Source organism: Barbatula barbatula (assembly GCF_947034865.1).
Source record: "Barbatula barbatula genome assembly, chromosome: 14".
Lineage (NCBI taxonomy): Eukaryota > Metazoa > Chordata > Actinopteri > Cypriniformes > Nemacheilidae > Barbatula > Barbatula barbatula.
Window position 1 is genome coordinate 10,273,431 of NC_136777.1, and position 20,935 is coordinate 10,294,365.

At 36.5% G+C, this 20,935-nt stretch overlaps 4 protein-coding genes across 4 annotated transcripts; 1 reads left to right on the forward strand and 3 right to left on the reverse strand.

The window, feature by feature from the left end:
- Positions 1-910: 910 nt before the first annotated feature.
- On the forward strand, positions 911-2,442 carry LOC306903854 (uncharacterized protein). The gene is made up of 4 exons (XM_079473390.1): positions 911-1,191; positions 1,343-1,409; positions 1,577-1,614; positions 1,745-2,442. The coding sequence occupies exons 1-4, from the start codon at positions 1,184-1,186 to the stop codon at positions 2,283-2,285; spliced, it is 654 nt and encodes a 217-aa protein (XP_079329516.1). The 5' UTR covers positions 911-1,183; the 3' UTR covers positions 2,286-2,442.
- On the reverse strand, positions 2,439-4,755 carry fuom (fucose mutarotase). Its single transcript, XM_079473392.1, has 6 exons — positions 4,620-4,755; positions 4,071-4,139; positions 3,656-3,723; positions 3,424-3,522; positions 3,047-3,120; positions 2,439-2,961 (listed from the first exon to the last, which is right to left on the reverse strand). Exons 1-6 carry the CDS (start codon positions 4,702-4,704, stop codon positions 2,895-2,897), a joined length of 462 nt encoding a protein of 153 aa, XP_079329518.1. The 5' UTR covers positions 4,705-4,755; the 3' UTR covers positions 2,439-2,894.
- Positions 4,756-6,253: 1,498 nt separating this feature from the next.
- On the reverse strand, positions 6,254-9,209 carry echs1 (enoyl CoA hydratase, short chain, 1, mitochondrial). The gene is made up of 8 exons (XM_079472500.1): positions 8,999-9,209; positions 8,336-8,533; positions 8,110-8,237; positions 7,934-8,033; positions 7,707-7,811; positions 7,448-7,567; positions 7,280-7,347; positions 6,254-7,192 (listed from the first exon to the last, which is right to left on the reverse strand). The coding sequence occupies exons 1-8, from the start codon at positions 9,087-9,089 to the stop codon at positions 7,127-7,129; spliced, it is 876 nt and encodes a 291-aa protein (XP_079328626.1). The 5' UTR covers positions 9,090-9,209; the 3' UTR covers positions 6,254-7,126.
- A 1,539-nt stretch (positions 9,210-10,748) lies between these two features.
- lgalslb (lectin, galactoside-binding-like b) lies at positions 10,749-17,058 on the reverse strand. Its single transcript, XM_079472501.1, has 5 exons — positions 16,830-17,058; positions 16,331-16,417; positions 16,146-16,234; positions 14,610-14,799; positions 10,749-14,297 (listed from the first exon to the last, which is right to left on the reverse strand). Exons 1-5 carry the CDS (start codon positions 16,878-16,880, stop codon positions 14,154-14,156), a joined length of 561 nt encoding a protein of 186 aa, XP_079328627.1. The 5' UTR covers positions 16,881-17,058; the 3' UTR covers positions 10,749-14,153.
- Between the last annotated feature and the right edge of the window lie 3,877 nt (positions 17,059-20,935).

Consider the following 20,935-nt stretch of genomic DNA (forward strand, 5'->3'; position numbering starts at 1 on the left):
ATTTATTGGTTGCAGTTGTTGGTTGTAGTTTTTGAACTGTTTATCACAACAACAACATTCACATTGAGCTGTGGTCTTCGGCTTGCTTTATTTTGTTATTCTTTAAGCAAATTAGCAAATCAGCTGCATGCAATTTAGCTAACAAACAGAAGAAGCCAATCTTCCTCTTTAATAGCATGCACCCGACTTCAGAAAAACTTACAGTACTTAGCTATGATATTTTATATGTAAGCAATTTAACATTACACAAATATTAAGATTTAATTTGTTATGTCTGTCTGTTTACAAGCAGGCAGATGACCTTTGTGTGATCTAATTCGTTTATTGTTTGCTCTTGTTTAGAATTTCTGCGTCTAGAGCAGACGCGCCACATAACCCGGTTACTAAAGGGTTGTGTTTATATTTGATGCCTGGGAAAAGACCACCACTTGGGTGGTTGGAGCCCTGGCAGTATCCTGAAGTCTTAGACTAACCTTTAATCTTTAATCCGTAACCTAAACCTGACCCTACAGCATTTTGCTCTCAAATATGTTTGTCGGACGCCTCTCGGTCTATCCATCCAAACCCAATTACACCCAAATAAACCTGGGTATTTGTTTGGTGTACAAATGCAAGCGTAATTAATCTGACATTTTGTGTCAGAAAAAAACTGTTGTCGTTGACAACTATAGTAGCTGGTTTGAATATTTGGAATGGATGAGAGTACAGGGATTTTCAGAATTTATGATTTCCCAGTGCTTTTCTAAAGGTTAAAATTCTATAACACTAGTAGTGTTGAGATAACTGTGAAAAGTTATTTGTTTTTATTTTACAATTGTAAATTATTGTTTCTTTGATAAAGCAGCTTGCCTTCGTCACAATAAAGATAACATTATAAAAGTGGTAGTCATAAACTAAAGTCCAGAGATGCACATTTAAAACTTTAAACATTTCAACAGTTTGTTTGCATTTAAATCACAATAAAAGAATGATAATAATTCATACATTTATGACATTAAACAATCATTTATTATATTATTTTGTCAATGAGAAAAAATGGCAAGATTTGATCTTTATATAGTTCAGGTGCAAAGTCTGTTGCAGTTGAACTTTGGTCTTTTTGTTTCAGCTAAGATTGTTTGGGCACCACCGCTTATTGTTAAACAAGTTTATTTTTCATTGTGAGACAGTATAAGGAACCACTATGATCAGGTAAGGTTTTCTGGCCTTAAGGATTTTAAACGGCCATTATTTATCTCTTTTTTACATATATAATTATTGTAATGGTTATGTTACAATTGTTAGCTCAATCATAGCTCAACCATAATCATCACTTTGTTATAATTTTATTTACTTATTTAAGGTTTTCCGTTCTAATCTGTCTACAAGTGGTGTTATTCAGCACCTCAGCCAAGCCATACAGGCCCAGAGTATGTATAGTTTCTAGATACTATTTACAACATTACATTTTGACTGTCTTGTATTACAAAAAATATATAATAATATAGCTACTGTTAGAAAATCTATCCTGACCTTTCTCGTCAGTAAAGAGTTAAGCATGCAGTATTTGTTTAAAGTCGATTTGTTGCCTTTACAGGAAATGGTGTTGGGCAAAGCAGCTCAAGACACTTTGAAGTGAGTACGCTTTAGTGTCTTCCCTTCTACACACTGTGCAAGATCTAAATAGGATGTGTAGTGAAATCAATAAAACCACGGAAAATGCAATGTCTTTGTGCGCATTACTGAAATTATATAATCTGTGTAGATCTGGGGGTTTAAATGGAAAGATGATGCTGGGAATGAAGGAGGTGGAGCCACCACAAGACATGGATATTACAGATTTTGACATCGACCCCAACATGTTGATATGGAAGGCTGTAAAAGATGAAATACACCAAAAATACAACAGACCTGAGGAAGATAAAGATGCTCTATACCACCCATTTGACTTAAAGCTTCCAGCTGACTCCACACATCCTGAACCCTTCATTCAGCCAAAAGGAAACGAACAGGTACAAACGTATGACAAACCTGAAGAGGACAGGGATGATCTGTACCATGGCATATTTAATGTAAATGGTGACGCTCTTAAAGAGGATGCTCAAGTAAGTGGAGATAAAGGCATGCTGTATTTAAGCCCCGAAGAAGACAAAGATGACCTGTACCATGCAGATGTCAGAGGAAAACAGCCTGACCAGCGGGTTCCACTGATGAATATGTTCCCCATTCAGCCCAAAAGAGTGCACACAGAGCCAGAAATAGACCTGGATGTCCTTTATCATAATCATCAAAAATCATATAATTAAATAAACGAAACAAAGGTTTAATGTTCTTTATATGACTCTAACTCAATTATATGGAAAGTTTTAACATAATGTGTAAGCCATAACAGTTTTCCTTAGATCATTTTAAAAGAATTAAATTATATGTTTTAAAGAAATAAAAATTTACAAATTTGTCAAATTTTGAAAAATGTCTTTATTCATTTTTATTTATGCAAAGCATTGAAGAAATTTCCACCATATTTCTTATAGAAATATTTCACAAATCTCAATTCAGCTGGTGTAAACTGCCAAAATAAAGGCAACAAAATGAAATTGTGCGAGATGAGCTACACCTGTTGCATAGAGGAAGAAAAAACAGGTAGGCATGCTCCAGTATGTATTTTGTAGTATTAGTCTGATTCTTGTACTCTTAAATAAATAATATGGTTTTACATAAATATACATTGACTTACAGTATTTTTGTTGTACCAGGATGATTTTTGTACTTCAAAATATTTTTTTGTGTATACAAATGTTTATATAATAACATATACAATAACATTTTGTAAAGAAATTGGTTTTATTGTGTCTGTGCATTAGCAACGCATTATTTTGGTCTAATAACTTTTGGTACAATCAGATCAGCACTGTTCAACATTGTTCATCAAGTGAAATTACACCTTTCTTGATTATGAGGTTTCCATACAGTGCAGTCTCCCTGTGAGAAGAATTATTAATATAATTTATAAAATACATCTTTTATAATAAAAGCAGATTCATAAAAAAAATGTAATACTGCTCACCCGGTTGCCACTACAGCAAATGCATTTTTGGCACGCTCATAAAAAGCAAACCGCTCAACTTCTTTGAAACTACCCTAAAAAGAAAAGTATGCTAAATATTAACTATAGAGCACAACTGGTTGTCTAAATTATAACTACAGCAGGCCTACATGTGTATCATTATGCAATGTATTATGCAAACGAATGCATTTGATATCAGTAATATTAGCTGAATACACAATGAATGTCTATAAGCAAAGCTAAATCTATGCCAACACATTTTTTAACTTTAGTGTTACACGTTGAACAAAATATTGCATTGCTTTTTTTGTTTGAACTAGCTAAAAATGTCATTTTCTACATATGCATCATGACATCATATGTATATCAGATCTTACATCTGATCCTGCTTGTTTCAGAAGGGCAGAGTACTGGTCCCATATAGGCACTTTTAGACCCTTTAATTTGTCACTTTCCACAAGAGCCATGACAGCTGCCTAACAAAATAAGACAATATTCAATGAAAGACATAACCCTATTTCTGTACAGTTTAAGGAGTATCTGAACAAAGTTTATCCGTGTGATTTTAGTTAAGGTATTTAAGAAAAAAAATGTTAATGCTACACCCACCGGATCATCATAGGTGTCCAGAGGAAAAAGCTTCATTATTGCCTTTAAAAGTTCTGGTATACCTACACCTTAAGGAGAAAAAAAGTGTATTTAATTATCTTGGTTCAATGATGCAAAAGTATCACTGACAAAAACTGACACTTACACGTTTGCATCCATCAAATATAATTTTTTGATGTTTAAAAACTTCCACAGTGACCATCATTTCGGAAATTGAATACATTTGATTTAAAAAAAACTAAAAAATTAGTAAGCCATCTTATTTCAACACTGTATATAATGAATACAAAATATGTTTTATTCTAAACAGTACCTATAAGATTTAGACTATAGGTTAAAGGAAGAAAAAAAGTAGTTTTGTCATTAAAAAACGATTGTTACCATTTTTTACTGTACCAGCTCGTAAGACACATACCATCGGCTCTTATCTCCGCTGGACCACATTTGCAAATAGATGCGGTTGGAAAATTTGCGTCAGCAAGAACTGAAAATAAAAATATATAGATCACATCCCATAAACGGAGTTTATTTCTAGTAGTATTGTTTCTGCGCTGATGTTTCTTCGTTGCTGACTTTGAGACAAACCAGAACCTCAACTGACGGACGGAACCGCGGAGCAGTTTTATTCATGCGCCTTTCAAGATCAGCAGGATTAGAAAGAAAGCATTGTGATCATAAGAAATTCATATAGGCTATGACACAGCCGCCTTTGAGTTAGACTATAGAAACAAAAGCGAAAGTTGCGTAGTAAGGGTGGAAAGCTGCTGGGGGACTTTCCACTTTACACATTACATTTCTAAATCGTATCTAGCATGTAAACCAGTGACATGACCAATTCATTAGGACAGATCGCCTCATGTTAATCAAGAAATTGCATTTGTGACACAGAACAGCTTTAAGATTCCGGATTTAGCTTTAAGTTCGCAAAAAGGGTCGATCTCAACTGATCTGATTAACTACTCACCCAATTCATCTCCATGACCCATTCGCGCCAAAACATACAGTAATTCGGGTGTAAGAATTGATGGGATTCCTTTCAGTATAACCATTTTAAATCGATGACAGTGCGAACGCGTGCGGGTTGGCAGAGAGTCACGTGACCGTATAAAGTTTTCCAATTGGCCAAACGCGTTGAGGGCTACGTTTCTAACGCAAGGGTGAGTTTAACGGACGTAATTTGCGTTGCGCTCTGCAAGCGTTTAATAATTCAATGAGCGTTTGTTCTGTACGATAACAGTAATGCATGATAATGTTGCATCTTTCTTTTACACTGTGTGCAAAATGTTTAGGTCATACATTACATTAATATCATATGCAATACTGTAAACTAATCTCTATTTATATTCGATGCTATAGACTCCTATTATTATATTAAACAACTTTAAATAGTATATAGATTGTAGAAACAGACCACCAGTTTTCCATTGAATAACACGTTTTATGCAAGCGTTCCACACAGCAAACTTCAATGCGCACTGAAGCGTGAACCATGCAGTTAAATGATGGTACTCGGTGTAAAACTGCAAATGTTAGTGAAATGTTTGTGACTATGGAGGTCTACTTAAGTGTGAGGAAGGTTTTGACACTCTCGGCTGATTTTAAAATATTTGGAGGCACATTTGGCGATACAAATACACTGTGCAGTCATGTATTAGGATGAAATTTAATTAATACATGCAACATTTTATATTTATTATTTAAGAATAGAAAGGATGACTGGAACATGCCATAAAGACCTGAACTGGATGCGCGCAGCTGTTGATGAAGTGAAACTTCTGGTGATGTGGTTGTAATTCAGGGAAATTTGCTGCACAAGAGGAGTGTGTGGAGGCTTTGCAGCTGCGAAATGTGGAGTGAAAGTGCATAGATGGAAGACTGATGGAAGAAAGGAGATTCAGAGGAGCCAAGACTGTCTGATCAGTTCAAAGCTCTTTTCTTTTACCGAGGAACCATGCTGCTCTCTCTTTGGTTCTGCTTTTTTAAATGAGTTTATCACGCTATGAGGAGCTGTCTCTGCCAAAATGTAACGTTTTGCCTCTTTTGTCTGCGCTGAGCCCCTCAATTCGGTCTACATTTATTATTTTGACCTTTCGTTAGCAGGGGATAGACTTCAAAGTGGAAGCTCCTTTTTGCTGTCTTTTAAGGAGACCTTTGTGCTATTGCCGTGTGTGGAGAGAATTTTTTCTTCTCTAGTAAAAGTTTTGTTCCGAAGGCTGAGAAGAAAGTTGGACTCTGAGGGAATATTGAATGAAAATTAAAATCAATTAGGCTATGGACTTTTGAGTGTTAGGAAATACGCCGTGCGAAAAAAACGCAGAGATTTTAAAGTGAGAACTTTCGCCGTTGATATGCAATGAGGATGAAAAGGCTCGCCTTACAACTACATTTGCTGTGGTCCTTCTGCACGCTGTTATTTCAAATATAAATGTTCAATGCGTAAAAGTGGGCTGAAAGTTCTCTGGTGATCTTTAACCTAAACAATTAGACACTTTACAGTTTGTAATTAACACAAATAAAGTCTATGAGGTTAAAAGTTTGCGTCATTTAAAAAAACATTAACATAAGAAACAGCAAATGTTTAAAATAACTAAAATAAATAATGCAAGAATATTAGATTTTTTTATTTACGATTTATAAACAGTCCTCAAAATTAAATCAACAAAATATTTCACCCAGTCGCTGTAATGGTCTGTGATGAACAGCTGGTTATTTTTGATTTCTTTTAGATTACATAGCTTGATAAATTAATTTAATCAGCTATGTAATGTTGTCCTTCGTTAATCAATACGTTTTGTCAATGTGCGTCACGAAACGAAAAAAAGAGAAATTATTTTGGCTTTCAGTAACCACTTAGATCGTATTTTGACATACATGCAATTCATTCAAAAGGGCCAATATTTACATTGAGCATAAATATTACAACAACAATATTTATCATTTAAAAACAATTATCTACCAACATCCGGTCCGGCTATTAAAATTCTAGTACATCAACTACTCACTGAATTCTTGTGAAAGGTTTGAAAGTATAACTATAGCACCACCTTGCGGGTACAATGTGTAATAGCGATTCCTAAAAAGGTTAATGCTTCTCAATAACTTATATATAAAACCTGCATTACTGAGACCTTTGCTCTTCGCCAAATGATGATTGCAAACCTTTTAGGAGGCTAAAGCCATTGCATTTCATGATCACAAACAAGCTGTGAATACATTTGATTTTAGCATATTATGCCAAAAAATGAGGTCATTACAGAAGAATACTTTATTGTTTATTTTATAACTACCTTGTAAAACGTAAGTTCAAGCCAACTAAACAAATGCATGTCCTATATATTTAATTGATGAAACATATCATTTGAATTTGTCACAAACACTTGATATAAAAAAACAGTAAAGTTAAGGCAAAGTAGAGCATTTTAATATCAGCATTTGATTTTTTTTTTAAATCACCGTATTTTCACTGGAATTTTAGTTGTCTTGGAAAGCAGCCTTTCTCTTCTCAACAAAGGCGGTCATGCCTTCCTTTCTGTCCTCCTGAAAATCAGAACACATCAAGTTCAAGAACTGTGTATTCACTTTAATCTAAAAGAAAAATGAATGAGAAGAATTTATATAACGCACGGTGGCAAAGGTTGCATGGAACAATCTTTTCTCAAGCCGACTGCCCTCTGCTAAAGTCAGTTCAAATGCTGTAAGACAAAGTAAGATTGTTAGTTTCTCGCAGAAATTTATTTTGTCTCAGTCAAGTTACAACAATCATAAGTATCATAAACAATCATAAACCCATACCGGCATCAACAGCTTCCTTTGCCATGGCTGAAACCAGTTTGGAATTTGCAGCTATTTTCTCTCCACATTTGATAGCTTCTGAAACCAGCTGCTCTGCAGGGAATACTTTACTCACTAGACCTATGAAGTTAATTCAGTAGTACATCTATAAAATGAAGGCACTCAGTTTACTCTATACATAAATTACGTTTAGCCTAACCACATAATCAGCTGTACAGCAAAAATGCAATGTGACAATGACGAAGTGTGAAAGACAAACCAGACTGTTTTGCCTCCAGAGCGGAGATTCGGTCTCCCGTAAGAACCATCTCCATCGCAAGAGATTTGCCCACTGCTCTTGTAAGCCTCTGAGTGCCTCCAGCACCTGAAGCATAACGAATGAACCTGATGTCATCTGCTCTAAAATTCCTTGTGTTGATGATTGCAAATTAAAATTATGAATCAGCATTAAATGCACAGAATGTAAAGACAAAAGCTTTATTTTACCAGGGATGGTCCCCAGCAGGATTTCTGGCTGTCCAAACTGTGCCTTTTCTCCGGCATAGATTATGTCACACATCATGGCTAATTCACATCCTCCACCAAGCTGTCACACAGAGGAAGAATCAAGTTTGAGAACACTTTCTAGTTGTGGTGCACACATTGAAACCTTTAATACTCACAGCAAATCCATTTACTGCAGCAATAACAGGCTTTTTGACTGTTGATACTCTGTTCCAATGAGCCAAGAAGTTGCCACCATAACACTCTTGAAACGTTCTGTTCTGCATTTCTTTAATATCAGCTCCAGCTATTAAAGCAAAAATTTCAATAAAACATACAGTTTGAATGAAAAAACCATAGCAGTGAATATTAATAAAACACTTAATTATCTTGACAGTTTCACACCTGCAAAGGCTTTCTCACTCCCCGTGATGACAATAGCTCCCACTTCCCCATCAGTTTCAAATGCATCAAGGGCTTTGCCCACCTCCAACATCAGACCATCACAGAGGGCATTCAGAGCCTTGGGTCTGTTCAGCTGGATAAAACCAACATTCTTCTTTTCACCTTTTTTGTCAACCAGTATGTGTTGATATTGGCCACCTGCAAAATAGATGGGTGGTCAAGCAAACGCACAACCGTTTTAGGGAAATATTTAATATATTTATTGATTAAAAAAAGGTTATGGTATGTGCACAACCACGTTACAGATCACAAGCGGAAAAATATGATGGACAACATTTTGGTAAAGGTAAGTTCACACAAGCACCCAGACTTGCAGATATTGAACAATTTAGCTGTGACCAGAATTAGCATTTTAGCTTGCTGTGCACTCACACGTCTTCTGCGTGCTATTATATTTTATTAAGCAGGGTAAAAGTTTAAACTGTGCGCCATGTGTATTGTCAGAACTGAATGTTTGGCTCGCAGGTACAGTGCGACGTTCAACATAGGTTGCAGTCACACAACCAGCGCACGTAAATGACGCAAGTTTTCAACCTAGATTAGCTTGAAAGTCACATTGACAAAGGCGTCATTTGTTTTTTAGGTAGAAATTGTTTATGTTACCTGAACTGCACTGCCTAGCTGCTGTCAATGCAGATGGCACCAATTTACTATGTTTGAGAAGGAACCCAGTAGATCTGCAAAGCAGTGCCATGATTGCGCTCGGACTACAGTCACTGCGAGTGTGCAGCTTGATGAATCCGTCCTGGTTGGCTCACATTGGTGACGCAACAGCCAGATCAGGATGCCAGATATTTTACAAGAAACTACTCTCAAGACCCGGTCAGGTGTTTCACTGTTAAACCCAGTGGCGGCCGGCCAATAGAGGGCGCTAGGGCGCCGCCCCCCTTAAACCACAAAAAAAAATTTAAAACAATTAAAACAAAAATAGTAATAATAATGAGAAAAACATCAGTATGTCAATATTTGTGTGTTTTAAATATGGAATGCACCCAGTAATACATGTAAAATATGATACAAAATCATATTTGCAACCTTTCCTCTGCCTGTCTGACCGCTTCATCAGCTCTGGGGCGATAGAGAAAGCGCCCCAAGGAGGCGGGTCTATGTAGCAGTTAAGCCAATTGCTAATTTAAGATATGAATGTATGACATAAAATTTAGCCAATCAGCGTTCTTAAATAGAATCCAAGAAGGGCGATCATTTTATCGCCCCAAGCCCTGATAAAATAAGGACTGGGCTCTAGGGGCGCCATTTTTACTAAACGACAATGGCGAGCGCGGACGTTACTCCTCCAAGACCCAACCCTAACTCGGTGAAATCTCTCCTCCAAGATCCGTTTGAGAGGAGAACTTTGTCGGAGAAAGTTCGGGTGAAAGAGCTGGGCCCAGATCAACCTGACCTCTCAATCAAACAGCAGGCTAGCGAAAAAGGGAAGCAGTATATGCGCGGCTTCTCCCGTAGCTTCACACACACACACGTTTCTTTGTATATAGTTGACCTTAGCATAAAAATCATTCAGTTATATATGGTACTCTAAAAAATGTTAATAGTGTGTTTGCTAATATTACTGTATATATGTTTTGTATCAATTAATTGTTGCAGTTCTGGAGCACATTAACAATTAGTTACATTTAGTTTGATCATAAAATACTTTATGCTATTCTTCCAGTCAAAGGTTTGAGTTCAGCCACTTGATATCCATTTCTATATTATACATCCTTTATACAGTGTAAGAATTCCTATAAACTTTATAATAATTTAATGTTATTGTCCACTTTCCACTCTGTTCTGACAGCATGCATATTGTGTTGCCTATTTACTACCAATGGCACCAACAGCCTTTCCAAAAGATGTTACTTATATGTAGAAATAGTCAATTGTTTACAAGTTCAGTTTAAATGCAAATAAAAGGCTTGTGTTTGTGCATCATGATGTTTATGTTTTTGTGTACGAATGCCTCAACTTTTTAATATTGGCATTAAATAATTACTGACTATTTCACTGAGCACTGCTGTCCTGCAGTTTGTGTTAAATTTTATTGCGATGGTTACGGAAACAAAAAAGTATGGCACAGCCCCACCGAGAATATTTTTCACCAGCCGCCACTGGTTAAACCATTCAGAATAAGACTATAAGCGAGAAATCGAAAAGGTATTTGTGTACGTATACATTCCCTCTATGCTATACAAAGGGAAATATATATGTTGCATCTTCTCATTGGCCTAATTAGTCAAGAACAAAAATATTTGGCAACAGTGTTTGATCGCTTTAAGCAGTATGGCGCCATCTTCTGGTCACATTCTAAATATCTTTTTTGGCAAGCGATTACAAAGAAGACATAAAATTAATTCAAAGTCTGTAAGGATTGTTTATTGGTCCACAAATCAGTTAGAAAACAGAAATTAATGAGTTACAAAAGTCACTAAATAGCTAACCTAAAAATTGCCTGTAAAAACAAAACATACGATCAATAATATGTTTGCATACCAACTTTGAACAGTTTAACCAGAAGCCAGTTTAACAATTACAGGCAAATAAATAATCATTTGCAGAATAAAGTGGCCATTCAGATAATTGTTATTTGCTCATGCTTTGTCATTCAGTGGCTCCTCTTCGTGTCCATTACACTGCAGCATATTTACAGGGGACACTGGAGAGCAATTATGTCTGTAACACCTCAATCAATTTGGAATATTTCATTTATTTAACAAATGAAGCATTTGCTTACACCATATGAGCAAAAATGCATTACATTACAAACAAATGTTGAAAAGTGGTAAGCAAATTGCTGTCAATTAGAGTAAATTATTTTTCTAAATAATAAAGCCATATTTTAGCAGGCACATTTCTGATAAATACCAAATATTGAAAGCACACAAAACCAATTCTTCTTGTTGGTCTTGATTTAACTCATGAAAATGATTATACAATTACAATTATTCATTACCACACACTAGCTAAGTAAAGGCCCACTTTATAAATACATACATATACACTTGTGAAACAGTCCTGAAAGAAAAATAATAAACCAACATATTAAGTTCTTAACAAACAAACAAAAAATACCAAGCTATGAAATCAACTAGCCTAGTTTTTATGGAATGGAAACTAGTAACTCACTATACACTCATTCTAATCTTTACGTAAACTCAAACACCCTCTTTAGTTTTGAGACATTATTGCAGTACCAAAATAAAAAAATAAATCAAGCATACCGACATTTAGTAAATCTACATCCAGAGTTCGAAAGCTTCGAAAATTTTAAGAACCATGACATTCATTTTACATCTTTATACTGTAAATCAGTAAGCCAGTCTGAGAATTGTTGCAATTTATTTTGAAATACAAAACAATTAACAGCACCAGAAATGGAAGCATTAGTACTAGCTTCTGTCATGTGGAAAATCTGCAGGATCATAGGGAGAAATGCAAAGGCTCTGTTTGTAAACAGAAGCAAATGCTCTTGTAGCTCCAGGGCCAAAGCATGGCACTAACACTTCTAAGGTCAATGTGTTAGCTATTATCTTATAGACTGTTAAATAAGCTTGACTCCCTCCCCTTTCAAAACTATCCAGGTATAACACATTTTGGGTAACCTCACATACAGTCGTGGCCAAAAGTATTGGCAGTGATATAAATTCTGTGTTTTGCAAAGTTTCTGCTTAAGCGGTGTTCACATTGTTTATATTTTATTATGCAGAGTGATCAGAAGGATTTTAAATAATTGCAAAAAAAGTAACTCACCAGATGTCAGACCCATAAAGAGAACCTATGGTCAATCCTAAAAAAAGCGAGTGGATAAGCAGAAGCCCACAAATTGTGATCATCTCAGAGCACTAATAATGCAAGAAACGTTCGCCATCAGTCATGATTTGGCCCAGAAGCTTATATCCAGCATGCCAGAGCGAATTGCAGAGATTATGAAAAAAATGACCCTTAATATTGAGTCTTTGCATATATTATGTAAATAATAATTTAGCGCCTTTAAAAAAAAAAAAAATATGCTAACTTTAGATATACAGTATACTATAGAAACGTGTGGCAAAATAATCTACAATTACAGAAGCAGCAAACTTTGCAAAAACACAAATATTATGTAACTGCGACACTGCCAATACTTTAATAGATTTGATGTCATCTGAAATTGTGAGTTCCACCTTTAAACATTAAAACCGTATTTGACAAAACAGAATGTCCCACAGAAGTACCAGTTAAAATAGCAATAATTTTTCCAAATTGGTCCAAACGTCCAGGCTTCAAATGCTAAATACATCTCATTCCAGTCAAAGTCTAAATGTGTTTGCCACAAAATTTCAGCTTTACTAGAGAAAGATGTCTGTGGTCAAGGACCATATTGCGTGCATAGCAGTACCAATTGTTATTAAACTAGTTGTGTTTGAGACTATTTAGCTAAGTTTTTCCCAATAAGGAGGGACCAAGAAGTGATGCTTTGAGTGCAACTCAAAACGTTCAAGAAACTTGAATAGTTATTCATACTTAATTTAAAGAGCTTTGATTATTGATATTATTTCCTCACTCACTATTTCTACAGGAACTTAACATAATACTGATCAACAGTGCAACTTATAACACAATGGGTGTTTACGACATTAGTATCATAAATAAGTATGCTGGGGTTACGGTATGTACAGATCTGTCAAAAGAGACCATTGTTGGTACAGTGTATGTGGCAGAGGTGCCTTGCAAATGTTAAAGTGGCAAAAAGCCAGAAATGACAGCAGAACACAGGAAATGTGATGAGTCTTGACTCCACATTTATATTAAGAGGAGCAAAGCAGTGAGTGAATCTTATAAAGAAGGGATCTGGAGGGAATAATAGGCTTTTACTTTGAAGACACCCACTTTACACCCACACATAAGCTGTTATGCAGCCTATGAGTGGATGATTGTACATTCAAAAAACGATTTAGTCCTGTTATTTGTGTTCCTTCAACTTTTACTTGATGCTTAAGATCTTGTGTAAACTATATACGAGCCAAGTGGGGTTTTGCAAAATCACTTCATCTAGGTAATGAAAAGCAGCTTTCATTCCTGGACTAGAAAACAATCATTTGTTGGTTTGGTTGCTATGGATTTCCCATAATACTTAAGTTCTGAAATATTGGGTTGGCTTAGAAGAGAATGATAGGATGATCACCCAAATTTATGCTTCCATTTCAAAGATTACTCCAAACCTCAAGTCAACTAAGTCCCACGTGACATTCCTCTGCAGTGAAACACAATCTCTCAAAAAATTAATGGTTGCAATGAACGTATATATGAGATTAAAAGGCTGGTTAACTGTACACCTGTAATCTCTAACATTCTAGTGACAAGCTTATTTTACTAATTCTGATGACAAATACTTAGTCTTAAATTACTAAGTAGACCAACTTTATCTAATTTCCTGAGTCACGGATCATTTTTAAAACTACACTGCGAGACACCAGGCACGCATAGATTGGCAGTGTCCATTCATAGCAGCGAAATCAGGTGGCGCTTGGTACTGCCACAGAGTGCATATCAAATTGTGCAATCCCTGAAAAAAACTGAATTTAACATAAAAAGCTACAAGACTTTTAAACCATTCAACAAGGGACACACATTTGAAATTGCAACCATTCACCAACCTGTCATGAAACGATACACAGAAATAAATGAAGCAAAATGCAGATGATGCTGGGAGGCCTTCATTGCTTGTGGCAAATGCACAGGTGGGCTTGGTCACCTGTCATAAATCCTTTCTGATGTAGGTTTAGCCCAGCTTAGTGATCTGAAGACTCCCAACTATCCGGATCATATTAATTGACATCAAAGACTTAACTTTGTGATAAAAGTCAAACAGCTGGTGTCCATCCACAAAGATCCTAAAACGCTGGTGCTCACAATGGATCTCAATCTGCATAATCGGAAAAAGGGAGAGGGGACAGAAAGGAGTGAAATGAGATCAAATCAAAAGAATCCTTTGTCAGTCACTGAGATTCATTGTGGATAGCGTGTTGAAAGGAAGGACTTGTTTGACTGAAGCGGTTGTTGATTGATCTGGTACTGAACTGACCTATTTTTGCTTCGCTTCAGCCACATTTACAGCATCTTTAGCCACTGTAATTATACAATTTATTGCCATACAGAATAACTCTGTAACTGGCTACTATAAAAAATAATAACAAGTACAAAGCAGGTCTCTGAAACAAAAATAAAAACACTTTACCCTGAACGGCTGGTCTGGGATGAAAGGGAAGTAAGCTATGACTGCCTCCTCCTCACTCCATTTCCCAGAAACCCGTGCACTCCTCAGATACTGTCGTTCTGCAAATCGTACACTGAGTTTAAGGGCCACATCGGTGAACTCCTCATCATCTTTTTCCTCATTGTGGCCGCAATTCAAAATGATGTCAAAGCTGTAAACACAAACAGAAAACACTGTTAATTCAGACATCTCTTCTTGTAGAGTGTACAAGCATTAAAGAGTTTATATATCATATGTCCTGTTGACATTTTCTGTGGTCTTATATACTGTACTTCATTTAAAACTGATAATATTTTTGCAATCTAAATGAAAACTAAATGTGCTAAAAATGTTTGTAAATTGTAGTACATTTACATACATTTACATTTAGTAATTTAGCAGACGCTTTAATCCAAAGCGATTTACAGAGAGTTCGGTGAGCAATAAGCGATAAGTCATACAAAGAGCAATAATACAATAGCTAATACAAAGTTACTAGTTTCAACAAAAGCCAGACCACTACCTGTTGAGAGAAGAGGGTTAGTGTACTTTTTTTTCATTTGTCTGTCAGGTATTCGCAGAAGAGGTGTGTTTTAAGTCGTTTTTTGAAGGTTGTGAGAGATGTGGTTGACCGGACCGCATTGGGAAGAATGTACTAATATAGTAAACTCTATATTAATAAATGTAAAACCATAAATATGTCAATAAGAAAAACACTGAAAGTAATAAAACATCCAAGATTACACAGAAAAATAGGATAGCATAACATTTTAAAATAATTCACAGCAATTCAGGCCTGCCTTGACATCCATTTTCAAACAGTAACTTTCTATTGAATCAGTTTGTTTTGTAAATTCCAGCTGTAATTTTGTATCAGTACCACTTAGTAAAATAAATAAAAAGATGCCAGTAAGAGTCCAGCATATGGAATGTCTTTCAATACTGTTTGAAAAGCTTTCCAGGTTGAGACTTCAAAAAGCAGGACGGTAAAATGCCAAGTGCACGATTTTACAAATTCACTTCCTGACTTCTTCCAAGATGCTAAAATATAAACTTGGGGTTCATACATTTTGTTTGCGGTACATCTCTTGAATCAAATTATTTACCACAGCTTTGCTGTTAGTAGTATACATCTCTTGAATCAAATTATTTACCACCTGCTGTTAGTCTATGATTGTACAGAAACTCTTAGTCTCTAAAGACACACCCTATTCTGTCATTGTTTTGAGATTTGTCTCTGTGACAGGTAATATAAACGCCCAGCAACACTCGGCAGTTCTGACACCCGTGAATCATGTCTCAAGCTGAGCTCTAACCCAATGTCATAAATACAGCGTTAATATAGCAACAATGTCCCCTAATTTAAAGAATAGGCTCTGGCTGTTTCTCCAAACCTAGCTGCCTAACAAAACAGAGTTTCTGAATATGCCGACTGTGCATGCATTCAAGGCAGATTACAAGGTTTTGATTCTGAACTTCTATTGGATTCATTCATTCACCAAACCACTGCAATCGTACCTGTCTGGCTCTGGATCTATGATGCCCATGACAATGATCTTCTTCCCAGGCCTCATTCCACCTCTGATCCGTCCACTGAAAGGAACCGTCTGGAATATAACATTAACAACAAAACCCGCAGGGCAATCAATCGTACGGCAGGCTACAGTACAAACTAAAACGATTGTTTTAATCATCCACTCTACCAGAATACGAGAGATGTCTTCTTTATCGGGGGAGATGAGATCCTCTCGGTATGAATTTTTAAGGTGATGATGATCATCTTCGGAATTCTTACATTAAGAAAGAGAGGAGAGTCAAGATTTACATGTTAAAGGGCACTTTAGGAAGTGCAAGGGTGCAATAATAAGAAAACGATATTCTACAGATGCAGATTTTAACAATACAACGGCACGCCTTGGCTGCAGCTGAATAAAAATAAAGCGCAGCGCAATATGTTTACACTATAGATCAGAGCTAAAATAAGACATAATACAACCTTTCTATTCCCTTACATTTGTAATGCGGTTTAACTACATCATAAATGCCTTAAATGGAATGAGAGATGAGTCTCTCCTGTGATGGATTTCCATCGCGCGCCGTTTTCTTTATTTTTTTATTAACTATAATGACTACGTTTTACTATCTACACGCATGCATGAAAATCGGAGACATTGTATCATTTCTGTGGGATTCGTTACTTACTATCGCGTCCTTTTCCATACTCGCCACCGCCATCTTGGAACAAAATGCCATAGGATGCTTATCAAGGCGGTCCAACCCCGAGCCTGTCAGTGTCGTGGCAGACGGGGTTATAATAAGGTGTCAATATTCGAGAATAAAATTAGGATGTAAGTAAAACAAAATGTCCTAAGCAAATAAGATTCAACTCGGATCTGTTGTCTAGGCTACAGAAATTACGCATACACGGATTATCCGAGTGACATGAATCTGCTCAGGTTTGCACAGAATTATCAACATTACATAATAAGTGGCTACATTAAAAGCACCATTCAAATCTATTTACAAGCTACAGGTTTGTCTCAAGGTGGTAGTAAATTTGCATTTTAAAAATTATTTATGAATACTGATTAAATATTTGTTGGCAGAGGAACGTATTTTTTACATGTCATTCGGCGTATTGTGCTTTTTATTATATGTATGAACTTGATATATGTACTTGAAAGAAGTAGCATTATTATATTACAATGTGTATAATAGTTGGACAATCTTCTCTCAATCTGTAGTGAGATGGCGATCTCTAGTGGCGAGTGCAACCTCTGCAACCTGTATACATTTTGGATCTTTCATATGGTGTAATAACGGTTTATAAAATCATTAAACCATGCTACTATACAGTTGTGCGTGACATATTGTTGCGTGATTTGCAGTGATACTGCAATGTCAATGTGTCTTTGTGGTCCTAAAATAAAATTTATTAAAGTTTATTCTGTATTGATATAAATCAAACGCCATGCTCAAATCCAGAAACACTGCTTATGTCACTATGTCAGAAATGCCTGACCTCTTAAATATCATTGATATAGAGGCATGGATGACAAGAGCAATCCTGCTGCCTCTGAGAAAGACCCACCTCTCTCTCATTCTCACTCACTCACTCTCTCACAAGCTGTTACACTTGGGCAGTCTTGAGTTTGGGGTTTGACTCAAAGAAAACTGCTGTGATGTCTTCACTCATGAGAAAAAATAAGATTTTGAACTTCTTTACCACATTCTTTCACATCATACCCAAACATAAAACTGAGTCTACACTTATATCTTTGTCTTTTTGTGGTTGGTGCATGGATATTACATAAAGTAAAAGTTTTGAATATACTGCTATAAAAGCACGAACATGCAAAGGATGCACTATGACCTGCTCTGTCAAGTGTATTTGAGCATGCAAATTTAATAAGTGTTTATTTAGCAGCGTCAGCCTGTAATTAAGTTAATGCAGCGTCCGCAGTGCACTGCTCTCCCACAGGTCCATTCTCCTCACCTGCTCAGGCGGAAAGCACCACAGACGGACTTGGCAGTGCCCTCTGGTCGTGCTCACTTGGGCCTTTTAGACACCTTGCCCGCCTGCCTCACATGATGTCAATGTTCAGCTGTCTAACTGACACCAGCTGTCAGCTAGTAATTTGGCTAACCATAGTAAGTCGCTGAATGTCCGATAGTCTTTTAAAAGTTGTACTGAGAAGGGAACGTTTTATGAATCATTTAGTTTAGTCTAAACCCAGTGGCGGCTGGTGAAAAATATTCTCGGTGGGGCTGTGCCATACTTTTTTGTTTCCGTAACCATCGCAATAAAATTTAACACAAACTGCAGGACAGCAGTGCTCAGTGAAATAGTCAGTAATTATTTAATGCCAATATTAAAAAGTTGAGGCATTCGTACACAAAAACATAAACATCATGATGCACAAACACAAGCCTTTTATTTGCATTTAAACTGAACTTGTAAACAATTGACTATTTCTACATATAAGTAACATCTTTTGGAAAGGCTGTTGGTGCCATTGGTAGTAAATAGGCAACACAATATGCATGCTGTCAGAACAGAGTGGAAAGTGGACAATAACATTAAATTATTATAAAGTTTATAGGAATTCTTACACTGTATAAAGGATGTATAATATAGAAATGGATATCAAGTGGCTGAACTCAAACCTTTGACTGGAAGAATAGCATAAAGTATTTTATGATCAAACTAAATGTAACTAATTGTTAATGTGCTCCAGAACTGCAACAATTAATTGATACAAAACATATATACAGTAATATTAGCAAACACACTATTAACATTTTTTAGAGTACCATATATAACTGAATGATTTTTATGCTAAGGTCAACTATATACAAAGAAACGTGTGTGTGTGTGAAGCTACGGGAGAAGCCGCGCATATACTGCTTCCCTTTTTCGCTAGCCTGCTGTTTGATTGAGAGGTCAGGTTGATCTGGGCCCAGCTCTTTCACCCGAACTTTCTCCGACAAAGTTCTCCTCTCAAACGGATCTTGGAGGAGAGATTTCACCGAGTTAGGGTTGGGTCTTGGAGGAGTAACGTCCGCGCTCGCCATTGTCGTTTAGTAAAAATGGCGCCCCTAGAGCCCAGTCCTTATTTTATCAGGGCTTGGGGCGATAAAATGATCGCCCTTCTTGGATTCTATTTAAGAACGCTGATTGGCTAAATTTTATGTCATACATTCATATCTTAAATTAGCAATTGGCTTAACTGCTACATAGACCCGCCTCCTTGGGGCGCTTTCTCTATCGCCCCAGAGCTGATGAAGCGGTCAGACAGGCAGAGGAAAGGTTGCAAATATGATTTTGTATCATATTTTACATGTATTACTGGGTGCATTCCATATTTAAAACACACAAATATTGACATACTGATGTTTTTCTCATTATTATTACTATTTTTGTTTTAATTGTTTTAAATTTTTTTTTGTGGTTTAAGGGGGGCGGCGCCCTAGCGCCCTCTATTGGCCGGCCGCCACTGTCTAAACCTTATTTTTTCATTAGAAGACAATTTTGTTTACTAGTCACTCAATTCTTTTCAGTTTTGGATCTCTGAAGACGAAAATTATGCAAATGCCGTTCTCATAAAATTGGTCCACACCACTCAATATATTCAAAATTTAAATCCCAAATAAAAATCATACAGGATTGGGAGGGGATGAGGGTGCAGTGAATGGTCACTGTTTTTCTTCTTTTTTTTTAAGCAAACTGTGTCTCTGAATCACCAAATACTAGTGCAATATACAACAAATGTAATATAACAAATCTCTCTCCATCTGCTTGCCTCATATCAATATATTGCTGTCTGTCTCTCATTGTTTCTCTGTCCCTTACTGAATTTAGCTTTTTTGTGAGTTTTTGTGAATGTCAAGCTCCCACACACTTCCTCACACCCACTCCCTCCGTGCAGCAGCTGTGTGTGGTCTGTTTCTAACTTCCTGTTCTGGCTCCTCAGTCAGGGCCTTTCCCCTCAACACACACATACAAACAAAGATACAAGACCACATGAACTTCGAGAACAAATATAGTTACATGTCCAATTTATTGCAAATGAATAAATAATACTATAAACCTCCGTATTTGGAGCCCCCAAATGTTAGATCTGCAGAGCAAATACTTTGTTACGCAACAGGTGACCCTGTACCTGTGCTTTCACTGGCTCCATCAGCTACTTCATAATAATTAACTCCCAATGACCTTTGATTCAGATGTAGGCCGGCACGAGCCCAATGTAACATGGCATAATCTTTCATCCAAGTGAAAAACCTTAACTTTTGCATCAGGGGTCAATATGCCGTTAAATCTCACAATGACACACAAATGATCCAGTCTTGTTTTAATTCCCAGTCCCTATTTACACAATGTGAATAACATTTCATAATTTCAAAAGAACAACTAGATAATTGTATTAATTTCAATTTTGCATTTAGACATTATTCAAATTTCCTTATTTGTGGAATGTCACTTTACGAATATTACGGTGTTTATGCTTGTGTAAAAGGGACACTGTCAAATAAAGTGTTACCACATATACTACTTAGAGGTGGGGTTGCTGCCGTGTACGATTAAAATTCCAGCCAGCGGGAGCAGTCACGGGCTGGTGTGTGTGTTACATAAATGTGTGTGTCTGCTGAGCTGGGCTTGTGGTTGGTGGAGAGTAGGTGTGGCTTCTTTCCCTCCATAGTCACAGAAGAACAAGATCATTCAGATATTTGCACAAAGCCAACATGACAGAGAGTCAAGGTGGGGGGGGGGGTTTGCTCAAATATTTCTATATTCTCTTTCTCTC

Coding starts and splice junctions, on each gene's coding strand:
- fuom (XM_079473392.1), bottom strand. CDS start 4,704: ATGGTTATACTGAAAGGAATCCCATCAATTCTTACACCCGAATTACTG. Junction 3,121..3,423: donor TGAAACAAGCAGGATCAGAT/GTAAGATCTGAT, acceptor TTTTCTTTTTAG/GGTAGTTTCAAAGAAGTTGA. Junction 2,962..3,046: donor TTTGCTGTAGTGGCAACCGG/GTGAGCAGTATT, acceptor TTCTTCTCACAG/GGAGACTGCACTGTATGGAA.
- echs1 (XM_079472500.1), bottom strand. CDS start 9,089: ATGGCACTGCTTTGCAGATCTACTGGGTTCCTTCTCAAACATAGTAAA. Junction 8,238..8,335: donor GAGTGAGAAAGCCTTTGCAG/GTGTGAAACTGT, acceptor TTGCTTTAATAG/CTGGAGCTGATATTAAAGAA. Junction 8,034..8,109: donor CTGCAGTAAATGGATTTGCT/GTGAGTATTAAA, acceptor TCTGTGTGACAG/CTTGGTGGAGGATGTGAATT.
- LOC306903854 (XM_079473390.1), top strand. Junction 1,410..1,576: donor CCAAGCCATACAGGCCCAGA/GTATGTATAGTT, acceptor TTGCCTTTACAG/GAAATGGTGTTGGGCAAAGC. Junction 1,615..1,744: donor GCAGCTCAAGACACTTTGAA/GTGAGTACGCTT, acceptor TAATCTGTGTAG/ATCTGGGGGTTTAAATGGAA.
- lgalslb (XM_079472501.1), bottom strand. CDS start 16,880: ATGGCATTTTGTTCCAAGATGGCGGTGGCGAGTATGGAAAAGGACGCG. Junction 16,418..16,829: donor GTATGGAAAAGGACGCGATA/GTAAGTAACGAA, acceptor TCTTAATGTAAG/AATTCCGAAGATGATCATCA. Junction 14,298..14,609: donor TCCCAGACCAGCCGTTCAGG/GTAAAGTGTTTT, acceptor CCGATTATGCAG/ATTGAGATCCATTGTGAGCA.